This window comes from Pieris napi, chromosome 17, assembly GCF_905475465.1.
Source record: "Pieris napi chromosome 17, ilPieNapi1.2, whole genome shotgun sequence".
NCBI classification, from domain to species: Eukaryota; Metazoa; Arthropoda; class Insecta; order Lepidoptera; family Pieridae; genus Pieris; species Pieris napi.
Window position 1 is genome coordinate 10,204,264 of NC_062250.1, and position 15,392 is coordinate 10,219,655.

Sequence of the window (15,392 nt, forward strand, 5' to 3'; positions counted from 1 at the left end):
ATGTTCCAACTCGTTAAATGCTCTCGCGTGCTTCTCGCAATAAATACCAACACAGTGACAGAAAATTGACCAGTGTTTTTCTTTAAGTTGGCATTTATCGAAATTTTCGTTAGTAAATATTATTTATTGTTGAAAAATTTGTAAGGCTTTCGTTACGTCGTAGATTTTGAAAATAATTAAAGTTATTTCAAAGTGCTAAAAAAAAAAATATTAGTATGGATGAAGGTATAAATAGTTACTTTTTTATATTCCACATTTAAAATATGAATACAATTTTATTTTAAAATTCGGATCTGTAAACAAATTTATTTTACAGGATTATACTTTTGTGAACATTGCAATGGTTTTGAAAAAGTATATATTTTTTTTAGAAATCATTTTAAAAAAAATTATTCAAAACATAAATGATGTAAACTTCTTACGTGAAACTATATATTTTACTGTTCATTTAGCTTGTTAAAACCTTCTTAATACCTTCTTAATTCTTTAAAGGTTTTCTCTTATTTCAGTAAAAAAATGTTAATGAAATAATTTGATTATTAAAATAAGCCTAAAAAAGTTTTCAACCAATTATTATTGTTAACCACATTATTTATACATTAATGAGGTTGCTAACTCTATTTAGAACATTTTTTTTTTCAACACTGACTTAGCGCACTCTGCTGATGCATTTGAAAACTAATTCACGTTCCAATTAAGCTTCAGCATTATGCGGCAATCGGCATTGTGCGGCACTGAGTCGCATTATGCTCTGTAATTGGAAAACACAGAACTTTACGTTTTTTTATAGAACTTTTTTTTTTCGTTTTATCTATAGTTTTTTAGCTTTATCTATGAGTAGTTCATAATTTGCTTCTATAGTGTTTTTAATGCCATTGTTTTCCCTCCAAAAGTATTAACATTGCAAACATTATTTATACATTAACTGTATTTATTACCTATAATTGTGCAATTATTATTCAGAATTTCAGCTCAAAAAGGTGTCAACAAATAAATTGCTGTGCAAGGTGCAATTTCTTAAATCGTGTTAATCAAAAGACCCTATTTTAACCGTTCCTCAATTTCTAAGAAATGATTGTAAAACGTGGTGCTCTTATTGTAATTGAGGGGGTGGACAGGACAGGCAAAACTACACAAGCAAAATTGTTAGGTAGGAAGTAAGAAATTTAAAGTATATTAAAATTTTATGGATTAGATTAAGGTTATACTTAAAGAAAATGTATTAATTCTGAGTTAACGATTTCAGTGGAAAGTTTAAAGAAGAGACAAATACAAGCTGAATATAGGAATTTTCCCAATAGAAATACAGAGATAGGCAAAGTAATTAACAGTTATTTAACATCACAGGTAAGGTATTTATTAAAATTTTATACTACTACATTCTTCACCAGGAATAGCTATAATACACCTATTGCAATATTTTAAACGATTTATAATCTATTGCCTATTTGTCTCTTTAACTCTGTTTCAATAACATCTAACATTTACAGAAAGATCTTCCCGATGAAGCAATTCATCTGCTGTTTTCAGCTAATCGTTGGGAGAAATCACGTGATATCCTCGACTTGCTTGAGAAAGGCACAACAGTTATTGTGGACAGATATTGCTATTCAGGAGTGGCGTTTTCTGCTGCCAAAGGTATGAATTATATTATCATTAAAAACTTGATAAAGGTTATTGAGAAACATATAATTATTAGAATGCAGTCACTCCAATTAACAACAAAATATTTCGGATAGGGTTTCTGAATTAATTTATTAGTGTTATATACTATGTATGCCTTTTATAACTATTTGCTTAAATGAATCTTCTGAAGAAGCTATTCTTTACTATAAAATGATTGTTTGTTTGTGATGGAGAAACTAAGAAAGCAAACCAATATGAAAAGCTCTCATAAAAATACGAATATAGTGGCATAGTTCATCCTTAGGAATAATTATTATACATGGCGTATCTTTTGACTTTACTTATAAAATAATAAAAATACACATTGTAGGCCTTGACTTGAATTGGTGCAAGTTTCCTGACATTGGTTTACCAAAACCTGACAAGGTGTTCTTCCTCACATTACCTTTGGAAGTGATGCAGCAAAGAAATGGATTTGGCAATGAAAGGTATTAATTTCATTTTCTACCTACCTATGATTAGTTTCCTCTCCACACTTAATTTAAGTATGTACTTATCATAGTTTCTAACTTTTCAGCCAGAATATCCCATTTTGAACTTAAATAAATGGTAGGAGGCAAAAAATATTTAATGTACAGTGTTTCAAACTCAAACTCTTTATAACAAACTTCAAGGGGCCAAGCATTTCTTTCGTTATAGAGAGTTTTTGGTATAGGGAGTATATTATTGTACAGGTTTTGTAATAAACCACACAAAATCTGTAACTATTTTTAGTTTCGTTAAAACAAATAGCATTATAAAGAGTTTACACTGTATGTGCATATATATTAAGAAATTAACTGGTAAGGTTCTTTTATCTTTTGCTTACTTTTTTGTTGTTTTAGATATGAAGTTCCTGAATTCCAAAAGAAAGTTATAGAAATGTATGGACAATTAAAAGATAATTATTGGGACATATTGAATGCAAACAGGTAAAACAAGTGATACAACAATTATGACGATGTATCAACATCAAATAATACGTGTTTTTTACATTCATTATAGTAGTACTTCATTTATTTTTTAACTAATTATTATTTTTGTACTACGAATTTAGGATACTCATATCATATCAATTTCAGTAGAGAATATCATTGTACTTGATTCGTTCTTTTAATACAAATATTAAGCATTTATTGTATTTTAAATAATAATAATAAATTCGTAAAGGATTATATCTCCTCCTTTATTATTAAAATTTTAAAGCCAAATCATATGTGAATTTTATGTTTGCAGAACACTAGAAGTTATTCAAGAGGAGCTCTTGCAAAGTACTCTCAATGTGATGAACACAGTTGAGCATACATCTATTGGAAAACTATGGGTAAAGAAGTAAACTATGAGAAGATATTGACTTATACAGATATCCAAAATGGAGTGGAAAATTGGTTTATCTTATCCATTTTAAGCATCTTGGTGTAGAATTGATTTAAGATAATTTTAAAAATGATTCTCTTTGAATTGAATGACTACCAAACATCACATTTAGACTAAGCCCAGTGATTTAGTATTATTGTAGGATAAGTTTGCCTTTTAGAATAAGATGAAAATTTTTATTTGCATGGATAATGTTATTTTGGGCCTATAATTTTAATTAGTATATATTGACGTCATAAAACAAAGCTTTTGGGAACAAAAAATGTGGAAAAGAGAGGAGTAGCAACACTCTAACCATAACTACTACCTATACTATGCCAGAAACCCATTGAGTAATATTCTATAACATGGCTGATTCAAAAATAATTTTACGACCTAACGACAAATACTTTAAAAAGGTGTACCTATTTTTGGTTGTTATCTTGCTTATGGACGTAAATGAGTTTAAAACCTCGTGATGAAGATTCGTGGAGAATAATATCTCTATATTTTTAGATAAATGTTGTTTTGTGTATGCACAAATGATTCAATACTTACAATTTTTAATATTATGTGTAAACAATGAATAAAACGAATAATATTACATTTGTCTATTTATTTCCCAAAGACTGTAAGAGTAACTTTGCGCCTTCTGACGATTGTTTCTTTAAAGTATTCTTATGTGAAGATATTTTCTTCTTTAACTTATTAGCAACAGGTTCACCATTGTTTTCAATAAGTTTTAATAAGAAGAAACATCCCCGATTTGTAGGAAGCCAGACTTCAAGCTGAAAATATTAGGAATGAGTGAGCTATGGGAGCGTTAAAGAATTACGTCACGCAATTTTTGGATTATTGACACCCCCCCCCATGTAACGCGCCGTAACGTTTTTCTGTACCCAAGTATAGTTAAACGTTTTGTGATCACCTAGTGACTCTTTAAACCTAAGAGTTACCATTATGTGGTGTAAAGTACTGGAAAGTCGAAAATAATATTAACAATAACGCGTAATTCAATCCCCGCCCCGCATCATGATTCCCCTCCTCCCAAAATTCGTTACGTAATACTTGAACGCTCCCTGGAGAATCAGGTGATTGAATAAAATTTTGATTGTGAAACAACAATGTATGAACCGCAAGTTTCGAGAAGGAAACAATAATTTTATAAGTGTGAGACACTTCAGAATGACCTATACTTTTTCTAACAAATGCTGCGTGAAATAAGACAGTCTAATAAAATAATAGTTAGGCTTCCTTATTTTACGGTTATTTTAAACAATAACTCCTTACCGTTTCATCTTGTATGCATTCACTTATTGCCTCTCCTATTTTGCATTCAGAGTCTGATTTATCCAAAAGGGCCAGTTTCTTCAAACACATGTGTATGCCTGGGTCTTCTATTGCTAAAACTTCTTTATCATTCACTGTTATCTTCCAATCTGAGCGACAGATTATACGCGCTAGTGCTTCAAACATATCTTGAGATGATTCTGAAAACCACATGGATTTTCAAAAAAAAATTGATAAATTAGAACGAACCCAACCTTGACTGCAATTTTTTTTTTTTTGTGACGCTAAACCAGCCTTAGCAACCTAGATTTTTTTTTGATAAACCTGAAAACTACTTTTGTGCAGTTTTAAAGACTTATGCCATGTACGATTGTCAACAATATAAAATATGCATTTAAATTCTTTCTGCACATATTGGTGTGCAGAAAGTACAAATATTTGCCTTACTTTAACTTTCCGCCTTCTGACGATTGTTTCTTTACTTGGCCCCAAACTTACCTATAGACAACACAGCTAGAGCAAGCAGCAATGCCGATTTATTGCTAAGCCAAAACTCAGGATCCTCAACCATATGTTTTTGTAATTCTGGCATAATTGCTTCACGAAGTTCAGTTATTCTTATCTCTGTATCTTTCTTGGACGTTCCACTTTTAAAGCCTTCTTCAAGAAACTTGATAAAAGTTGGATGGAAAGCAGCTGGATCCTTGGGCTTGACAAGCCAATGCAGGGTCTGAAATAATTTGTTTGAATTAAAGCCAAATGATTTAATGAAATAACAAAGTTGGTATAATTATTTAGTTTAACAACCAAAATTCAAAATTCTTCAAGGGTATGGGAGTAATATACTGCTATAGATATAATTTAGTATAGCAAAAGGACTGTATGAAAATTGCTTTTAAATATTTTATAATATTGGCTTATGTATGCTGTAAATAAATAAATGATTTCAGCCTTTATTTTTACATGTATGAAATGGTGCACAATTGCCATAGTAAATAACAATTTATCATACTACAAGAAGTGTGGCATAACTTTTAAAATTTAAGCACTGATTTCTATTATTATCAGATGAAGTAAATGCTTACCATGTTTCCCCAGTGATCTTTGGCAATATCCTTTAGATTACTAGCTATTGTTGATACAATAGTTTTCCTCACAAGAACTGTATCATCCACAGAGTCAAATATAGCAATGAGCAGTCTGTAGCCAGTTTTATGTTTGCTTAGTGGTACTACATGTTCTTTGACTACTTTTAATATATTCTGAAACAAAAATATAAATTCAAATTCAAAAATCATTTATTCATGTAGGTAACACAATGTACACTTGTGATTCGTCATTAAACAAATAAATATTAATGCTTCTAATTTTACATTTACTGCCAGTTCTCAAATCAAGGGCGTAGAACGGAAGAGAAGAACTGGCAATAAACTCTCCGCCACTCTTTTTAATCGCCATGTTTTTTTTTTTTTTTACGTAACGTTTGTAAGGAGCGTTTGCAACCATTACACCATGTTCCACATGACATTTTAAGTAATTAATAATCTGATATACTAATCCATACCAACATAATTTACTGTGCCAAGTCACTTTTTATTTCTTCATTGTTTATACAATTGTTATGGCATAAGATTTAATTGTAATGCAGATTTATTGCTAGCTAAAAGACAACCTCATCGTGACCAAGAACGTCTTGTTTTGATAAATAAAAAGATAGTAAATATCAGCAGTTTATACCTTTTTATCCTTGTTTGTTCCTTGCCATACACAAATGCTTGCAGCATTGACACCCGGCATTGAGTTACTAAGTGGTACTATTAGAGGACTCAGTGTTGAAATCAAATCAGCTCTATCTTCAGTTGAGCATTCCCTAATGTAGTCGTAAAGGACTGAGTGTAATAACCTATAAAAAAGCAATATGCATCTATATATAATAACAGAACATTATAACAATTTACTATAAGTATTAATAACTAGAAAATGGAATAAAATGAAGAAAAAAGGTTTACTAGTCTATGTATATCAAATATTAACTTTATAAAGTAACTTACTCTCCGTCATGCAGATTTTTATCAAGTATCTTCTGAATATTAGCTTTGCAAGATTGCAGTATTGCAGACTTCATTTCTGGGCTGTCTTTGTATGTGTCACTGAGAGTTTTAACTTTGTCATCTTTTGTCTAAAGTAAAAGAAATATTACAACACTTATAAAGTGGCTTTAACTTTTTAGAGTTAGGATTAATGTCACTAGTCTTGTGACACTATTTGTGTACATTTAAATCATAATGTAAAAAACAAAACATATTAATTATACTTACATTTTTATACATATCTCCATAAAATTCCTGCTGCATGTAAGTTTTTTCTTTTTTGCTAGCAAATTCTCCATAGGCGAAATCAAGAACTGGTGCACTTATAGTATGTGTCGCTAAAGACACTATATTACCATATAGTTTACTAATAACTTGATGACGAATACTATCTGTACCATATTTTAAAATCCGCTTAACAGAATGATGAGCATATTTGGACTGCATCATTGGTGTCATAATATCCATTACCTCTTGAGTGATATCCTTCTTTATGTCTTCTGAACCATATTTGAGTAGGACTTGAATAACTCTACTTAAATCATGTGTAAGAGCTATTGATTTGTATTGATTCTTTAACAATCCATGAAGTTCTTTACATGAGTTATCACGAAAATCCTGTTTAACCACTTTCCTGAAATGTAAATAAATATAATAAAGTTGTGTGTAATAAACATAATTTTGGTCACATTTATTATGTGCAACATCAACCAGCCACTTTAAGATGTCAACAACTCTTTGGTGTCTACTTAAGTTAGTATTACATAAAAAAATAAATATCTCCTGCACTATCAATAATTGCATTATAATATTTAACACTAAAAGAATGTCTCACTTATTTTCATCATATTAAAAAGTTCGTAAAATGTAATCTCACAACACCTAGGGTTATATTTTAGTCTACATCAACAATAACATATTAACACAATTTACCTCTGAATTTGAGCAGACAACAACTTTGCTTTATGTGAAATTTCAAATATCTCAACTGTTGCCTTTGCTTTGCGTCTTTCTAATCTGAGAGTCTTTTTTTCCTTTTTCATTTCTGACCACTTGGGTTTTTCTTTTTGATCACCATCTTTAGAATTTTTTCCTTTGAAATCTTTTTTAAAACCAGGTTTAGTTTTGTCAAAACTAGGTTTGCTTTTATCAAACGCTTTACCTTTTACAAAAGCAGGCTTATCCTTTTGAAATTTTGGATTTAGTTTCTTCGGCTTCATACCTTTATCTTTTCCAAACTCTTTTTTCTCATTTTTTTTAAAGCCTCCCTTTCCCTTTTTAATATTAAAATCTTCGACCTTGTCAGGTTTTGATTCATCAAATTGTACCTTCTTCTTTTTTGCAGGGGAATCTCCATTTTCTGCTGATTTTCTTTTAACTTTTTGCATGTTTATAAGATGTTTAGAGGTTATGAGGCGTTGAATAAAATTTTGTGTAATTTCTATAGATAGCAAACACCACTAAATCATATAATTCTTTAATGAGAATAAAGCCTACGCCCTACACTGGCATATATATATTTCCGTTTATTAATATCTATTTAAACACGGTTCAAAAATATTCTTGCCGATTTTCACATCGTGTGCACAACAGCATTGAGCAATGAGCACAGGCCACAGATTGCAACAGATGAATTATAATTAATTATGTACCATATTCAAGCAGTGATGGCAACTCCTACAGAATGTTCGACCAACTTCCAATACCTCTAAAATTATGTTTATACTTAGTTTAATTAAGTTTTTATTGACTTCAATACATGATTTTGATCAATAAAAAATGTCGGCAAAAAATTATACTATCCCGGAAGAAACCTACGAAAATTAAACACGACAACCATGATCTTATCTCCTTTTTAGGCATTTGAATAGCGTTATAGTAAATTAAATTCCAAACATATATATTCGTTTGCTTATTTTTTTAGCGCGGTTTGTATGTTATAGTTGTATTTTATAGTTTCTTTTACTAAAGACTAACTTTTTCTTAATCTGTGTCCTAGTCTATTCTCTGTACTAATAACGGGTAAACTTGAGATGGTGGCCTAAAGGTCCAGATACCAGGCCATAAACTCCAAAAAAAAAAAAAAAAAACTTGAGATGGTTAAACTTGTTATTAACAAAATAATAACATTTTATTACCCATTTTAATTATCAGAGATGGTTGATGTTATTATCAATAAATATCTTGAAACACAATTAGCCTTGGCGAAACAAAAACTAATTACAAAAAGTAGCCAAGATGATCAGATTTCACAAAAAAGTAAGGTAGCCGCAGGTCGAATATCTAAGAAGCAAAATAAAAATAAAAAACTACAAGATGTCCAGCATAAAACTGATTCTATTGAAAATGAAGATGAAGAGTATATGGCGTCGTCTGACGACGAAGAATTAAGATTACCAAATTTGCCTGGTACTTCACGTGGTAAACAAAATATTAGTAAAATAATAGACGACGGTGATACACAGTTGTACAATAAAAGGGTCGCAAAATGGAGAAAAAGTTTGAGCGATGCGGTATCAGGGAATTCCAATGTTTTGTATATGTCTGCAGACATACAATACATATTAGATGGTAACAGAGATCCTGATGCTAACCAAGAACTTCAAAATGGCTTATGTGTCCCAAAGTATATATGGAAACAACTTTATAAGTATCAAAGAGTAGGTGTGAAGTGGCTTTGGGAACTTCATCAAACTCAATCAGGTGGTTTGTTGGGAGATGAGATGGGATTAGGTAAAACAGTTCAAATTATTGCATTTCTTTCTGCTTTAGCAAACACTAACAGAGGATCACATGAAGGCTTAGGTCCATCTATAATAGTGGCACCTGCTACAGTAATTTTCCAATGGGTATCACATTTTCACTTTTGGAGTCCCTCTCTGAGGGTCTCTGTTCTACATCAAGCTGGTTCTCATTGTGGTAATCATCATAAACTTATAAGAAATTTATTTGAATCTCATGGAGTACTTTTGATTACATATGCAGGATTAATAAAATATGCAAAAGATCTTCAGTCAAGAAATTGGCAATATATTATTTTAGACGAAGGCCATAAAATAAGAAATCCTGAAACTCAAGTTAGTAAATTTGTAAGAAAATTTGATACTCCTCATAAACTTCTTATTACTGGGTCACCAATGCAAAATAGTTTGCAAGAGTTGTGGTCCTTGTTTGATTTTATGAGACCGGGTCTTTTGGGCACTCATTCTGCTTTTATGGAACATTTTGCTGTGCCCATTACCCAGGGAGGGTATGCTAATGCAACAGAAATGCAAGAAGCAACTGCTTTAGAAATCGCAAAGGCCCTTAAGACCATTATAACTCCATATATGCTAAGAAGGACTAAAGCTGAAGTCCAAGATCATATACATTTACCAGAAAAAAATGAACAAGTACTTTTTTGTGCTTTATCTAATGAGCAAAGGGATTTGTATATGGGTTACCTTATGAGTGGAACAGTAAGATCGATTCTAGATAAAGACAACAAATTTGGTGATCCACTAAGAGCTAGAATTTTAGTAGGTTTATCAACACTAAGAAAAATTTGTAATCATCCTGATATATATTTATATGAAGCTCTGGATGAAGCGGAAGAGATAAATGAAGAGACATTTGGTCATTGGAAAAGATCTGGCAAAATGTCTGTTGTACACTCATTATTAAAAATTTGGCAAAAGCAAGGACACCGGTCATTAATTTTCACTCAATCAAGAGCTATGTTATGTATTTTGGAACAACACTTACAAAGACATCAATTCAAATATTTAAGAATGGATGGTAGTGTTAGTGTAAGTCAGAGACAAAGCTTGATAAAAACTTTTAATGAAAATGCAGAATATTTAGTGTTTTTAGCTACAACAAGAGTAGGTGGCTTAGGTATCAATTTAACTGGTGCAGACAGGGTAATAATTTATGATCCAGATTGGAACCCGGCCACAGATAACCAAGCCAAAGAACGAGCATGGAGAATTGGCCAGGAAAGAGATGTTACTGTTTATAGGCTTCTTTCTGCAGGAACAATTGAGGAAAAAATTTATCAAAGACAAATATTCAAAAACTTTCTTAGCAATAGGATATTGATTGACCCCAATCAGAAAAATGTTCTCACAACAAGCACTTTACAAGGCTTATTTACATTAGAGGATCTTAATTGTGATGGAGATACAGAAACTGCCTCTCTTTTTAAACATACCAAAATAACAATAAATGATAAAAATAAAGAAAAAGATAAAATAGCTTTGAGTAGTTCTAAAAAGAAAATAGAGACTATGAAAAAATTAGCCAAAGAAATAAGCAAAAAACTTATGAAATCCTCAGAAACTAAATTACAGCATGCAGAAGATGCACGGGAAATTTATAGAAAGAAAAGAGATATGGTTTTAAATCCACCTGAATGTGTAGAATCACCTAGGATAAATATCCTGGATGATAAGGAGGTAAATGTTCCATTCGAAAATGTCATGTCTGAATTGGATATTATTAATCAACATGCTAAAAATGATTATGAAGAAAATTTAATGAAAATCTTAAATAAAGCAAAAACTGAAGAAACATGTTCAAAAGATGTAATAAACATAAACCATGATTTACAAACAAAGACAAATATAAAAGTAAGTAAAGTTATCAGCAAAGGTGACGAAAAAAATATTCTTAAGAGGAAACATTCTGAATCTGAGGCTAAAATAGAACACTTGGTAGGTATAAAAAAGGTTAAGACAAAAAAGAAAAATAAAGATGCTGATAAAAAGTTAAGTGATGATGATTATGTCTTATCAAAACTTTTTGCAAAGGCAGGTGTAAAGAATGCTTTGCATCATGATGTTGTCATAGGTTTAGCCGAGAAAGAGAAAAGGCTACAAATGAAAGAAGAAGCTGCTTTAAAAGCAAAGAAAGCTATTCGCGCTTTAAAATTTTCTTCATAAATTACAAATAATCTAGTTACTGGAATTATTCATTGTCTAGAAATAATTATTGTAAATTAATCACTAGATACTATAATAAGAATTAACAAAGTCATTAAATGAACAATTACTAAAAAAGTTTTTTTGTCAGAATATTAAATTGTATATAGAGGATATATTATGTATGTATAAGATTTTTGTTTGCGTTAGTTTATCTATCAACTCAAGAGCTTGGCCACAGTTTCTGGCGGTGTGGAGCGCGGCGCGGCGAGAGGGGTCAGGGGCTGCGAGAGGCGCGGTTTGCGGTGGTATGCCGCATGCGACCGCGGCGGCATCAGCGGTGGACGTATTTAGAGTATATTAGTTAGTTTTATTTCGTCCCACAATTTTTTTATAACATGCCTATATTTATGATGTGGATGTTTTGACATCCATATTGCTGGTCTACTCAGTATTTCACTAATAAATTGTTCTGTATCCATTATTTTATAAAAATCCGCTCGCCGCTTTGCGCGCCGCAAACCGCGCCGCAGGTGACTGTGGCCAAGGGGTAAAACTACTGAACTGATATTGAAGATTTCATTCATTATTAAGCTTTGATATCGGTGCAAGAGATAAGCTATATACCAATACTAACTTTTTTTGAGAGCCAACTCGAAATATTTAGCCTTAAAATTCGTAGCAGGCATTGCGTACCTAGAAACAGCCTACAATTAAACCAGAGCCGCCTAATCCGCTGCACGTGCAATCACAAAAGTAGCCACCCACGGCATCGGTAACCTTATTGTCTTAACGGGTCCTTTTTTAATTGATTTACCTACTATTATTTTATGGAAATTTTTGTTAAATTAATGATCATTCTAGTCTCCCTAACTTCCGAACATATCACTTCTCTCACACCGAACACTACAAAATAATATATCATACACTATTCCTGAACCGAAAAACAAGTGCAATAAAAATAACTGTTTTCCTGAATGATTCTTTTCTAAGGTCAGTTTGAGAATAAGTTACAACCTTTGACCTAATTATAATGTTTTTATCCTTACGGTTCTTTATTAGTATTTTGTAATAATTTTGATGGAGGTATTACCTATATTAGTTACAATAGAATAATTTAAAGAGGTTTTCATGAGAATAATACTTTAAATAAAAAGATTATATTAATTATTTTATAGTAAGTAATTCAGCAAGATTTTGTGTCTACTCAAACAATATGAAATGAATTTTAAGATATCCTGAAGAAATCTCAATATCATGTTTGACGTTACAATTCAAAAATATGCAATGTAGGAACGATATCACATTAGAGCGTGACATCACGATGCGGTAACGGAGCGGTGCCGCAACGTCATTCTACATATAAATATAATTAAATAATTAATTATAATTAAGTAATTATACAAATAATTACTATACCATGCCACACGACGCGTTGCGCCGCGCGCGCCGGCCGCCGGAGTTCTGACCTGCGAGACGAGGCGGGGAGGGTTAAAATATATTGCCATTTGCCACACCGCAACGCCCGTATGGCACCCTATAGGGTAATAGTTTTAAATGTCGTCGCACGAATTTGATGATACTAATTATGCAGGAGTCTCGGGGGACTGAAACACCTCAAACACTTCATTGGAACACCTCCAAGTGATTTTTGACGACATTTAAAACCCAACCCCCCTATAGCTCGAAGTAAATGCACCTTTACCGCATCGTGTGGCCGCGCTTTTAGAGTTTAGACCATGGATCGCCCATTTCCGTCAATACATAGTGTCATAATATAGAGAACCGATTTCATCCTGGAAAAAACTAAATATTACTATACATACACATACTACATTACATGCCTAGTAATCACTAATCACACATTTTTACTTGCACAGACAACGAAGAAGAACTAAGCTCAAAGCTGCAGTCTGCATCAGCAAGTTCATCACTGTGCAGTTATAATTTTGACAATATTTTAACCTATGTTAATTGTCAGCGGAATCATAAATCATTTAAAATTCGAGGTTGCAGAAATAAAATTTACAATTTTTCAGTAAATCTAATAAAACACATTTGTATTGTTGAGAGTTTTATAAATAAGAATATAGAAACACATCCCCAATAACATGGTGATCTTAAAGTACTTAATTTGTAAAAAAATTTATTAACTGTTATCGCATAGCGCGAGTGGTTTGGAGTTGGTTTTACTGGAATCTCCATAGAACTACTAACATAAGTATAACAGATTTTCATATTGCTATACCGTAATTGCGTTAAAATGTCTGGCAGAAGGAAACCTCCTCCGCCAGGATTTAATTTCAAACCTCAGGAACAACAAGTTGAAGTGTAAGTAAAATAATTGATGTAAATAATATATGTTCATTTTAATCATGTACTTATCATTAGTATTGGTTTTAATTTTAAAAAATACTTAGGATTTTTACAAATTACTAGTGTTTATAATTTTTTGTGAAATCGTAAGTTGTCTAATGATTTATTGCTCTACATCCAATAAGATAATATAGCATGATTCAATTAGTTAAAATTAATTTCTTTATCTTTCAATGTTGTATATTTTAGTACACCCCCAAGAAATCTTGATAAACAGACAACAATCACAGTGGATGATAAAACATTTACTGTGCATGCTGATGACCTGGTAAAAATATGTGACCTTGGTCGAGGGGCATATGGTATTGTGGAGAAGATGCACCATAAACCTAGCAATACTACAATGGCAGTAAAAGTAAGCTTTAAAGAAGAACCATTTGTATGAGTTAATAGTAAATTTTTTAAATTGGTAAAAAATAAAATAAATTATTTTTAATATTGTAAATTTTGCTTTCTCTTATCGAAAGGATGTTTTTTAAGGAGTTGAAATAAATATCTGCTTCGTTTTCAGAGAATTTCTGCATCATTCAACAGTCAGTCGTTAGAACTAAAACGATTGTTGATGGATCTTGATGTCTCAATGAGAGCTAGTGCATGCCCTTATACAGTCCATTTTTATGGTGCCATGTTCCGTGAGGGTGATGTTTGGATTTGCATGGAAGTTATGGACATGAGTCTAGATAAATTTTATACAAAAGTATACAAAAACAACAGAACAATAACAGAAAATATCCTGGGCAAAATAGCATTTTCTGTTGTTAGTGCTTTGCATTACCTCTATTTAAAATTAAGAGTCATACATAGAGATGTAAAGCCATCAAATATTTTAATCAACCGAAAGGGTGAAGTCAAAATGTGTGATTTTGGAATTTCTGGGTATTTAGTTGATTCTGTTGCAAAAACTATTGACGCTGGTTGTAAACCATATATGGCCCCAGAAAGGATCGATCCAAGTGGCAATCCAGGACAGTATGACATCCGAAGTGACGTATGGTCCCTCGGAATATCAATGATTGAATTAGCAACTGGGAAATTTCCCTATAACACCTGGGGTACTCCATTTGAACAGTTAAAGCAAGTGGTGAAAGATGACCCTCCGAGGCTACCAAGTGGACAATTTACACCTGAATTTGAAGATGTGATCACAAAATGCTTACAAAAGGATTATAAGAAGAGACCAAACTATGACGCTCTTTTAACTCATCCATTCTGTCTGGAACACAGTCAAAAAGAGACAGACGTGGCTTCCTTTGTTCAAGAAATACTAGATTTACCAGATGACTCTTAGTAGTATATTCTTTTTACCTACCTATAAGTACAAGTGTTTAGTTGCTAACAATTTAGTTTATGGAAAGAACACAAACTATTATATAATCATATTAACACATTAATGCCTGAGCTCTATATGATAAGGATATCCCTTGTCATTGATCCAGACAGATTTTTCTTAAATTAATAGTAGGAGAACCTACAATTTAGCAATTAAGACCGGTTTGATGTAGGACCCGGGCAATAAAGAGTAAGGTTAGCTGTCGTGTAGATACCAGTCCATCTAACGTTATATAGTTATTAACCATAAGGAAATGCTAACCTCACATTGTGGCCTCAAAATTGCATATATATTGCTGATGGACGACTGTAATTTTCTATAGTATTAGATATACATCACAAGTAAATTAGTTGAAATAAAAATATTTGTTTAACTAATTGTATT

At 31.8% G+C, this 15,392-nt stretch overlaps 4 protein-coding genes across 4 annotated transcripts; 3 read left to right on the forward strand and 1 right to left on the reverse strand.

Annotated features, from left to right (window-relative positions):
- The first annotated feature begins 857 nt into the window (after positions 1 to 857).
- LOC125057784 (thymidylate kinase) lies at positions 858 to 3,625 on the forward strand. Its single transcript, XM_047661679.1, has 7 exons — positions 858 to 1,150; positions 1,247 to 1,347; positions 1,491 to 1,638; positions 1,997 to 2,114; positions 2,511 to 2,597; positions 2,902 to 3,067; positions 3,121 to 3,625. Exons 1-6 carry the CDS (start codon positions 1,072 to 1,074, stop codon positions 2,999 to 3,001), a joined length of 633 nt encoding a protein of 210 aa, XP_047517635.1. The 5' UTR covers positions 858 to 1,071; the 3' UTR covers positions 3,002 to 3,067; positions 3,121 to 3,625.
- LOC125057783 (protein penguin) lies at positions 3,621 to 8,020 on the reverse strand. The gene is made up of 8 exons (XM_047661678.1): positions 7,335 to 8,020; positions 6,630 to 7,035; positions 6,363 to 6,490; positions 6,049 to 6,214; positions 5,397 to 5,573; positions 4,810 to 5,041; positions 4,312 to 4,511; positions 3,621 to 3,809 (listed from the first exon to the last, which is right to left on the reverse strand). The coding sequence occupies exons 1-8, from the start codon at positions 7,787 to 7,789 to the stop codon at positions 3,633 to 3,635; spliced, it is 1,941 nt and encodes a 646-aa protein (XP_047517634.1). The 5' UTR covers positions 7,790 to 8,020; the 3' UTR covers positions 3,621 to 3,632.
- A 362-nt stretch (positions 8,021 to 8,382) lies between these two features.
- On the forward strand, positions 8,383 to 11,440 carry LOC125057877 (DNA excision repair protein ERCC-6-like). The gene is made up of 2 exons (XM_047661805.1): positions 8,383 to 8,425; positions 8,489 to 11,440. Exon 2 carries the CDS (start codon positions 8,558 to 8,560, stop codon positions 11,321 to 11,323), a length of 2,766 nt encoding a protein of 921 aa, XP_047517761.1. The 5' UTR covers positions 8,383 to 8,425; positions 8,489 to 8,557; the 3' UTR covers positions 11,324 to 11,440.
- Positions 11,441 to 13,272: 1,832 nt separating this feature from the next.
- On the forward strand, positions 13,273 to 15,382 carry LOC125057677 (dual specificity mitogen-activated protein kinase kinase 6). Its single transcript, XM_047661476.1, has 3 exons — positions 13,273 to 13,633; positions 13,868 to 14,033; positions 14,190 to 15,382. Exons 1-3 carry the CDS (start codon positions 13,566 to 13,568, stop codon positions 14,964 to 14,966), a joined length of 1,011 nt encoding a protein of 336 aa, XP_047517432.1. The 5' UTR covers positions 13,273 to 13,565; the 3' UTR covers positions 14,967 to 15,382.
- The last annotated feature ends 10 nt before the right edge of the window (positions 15,383 to 15,392 follow it).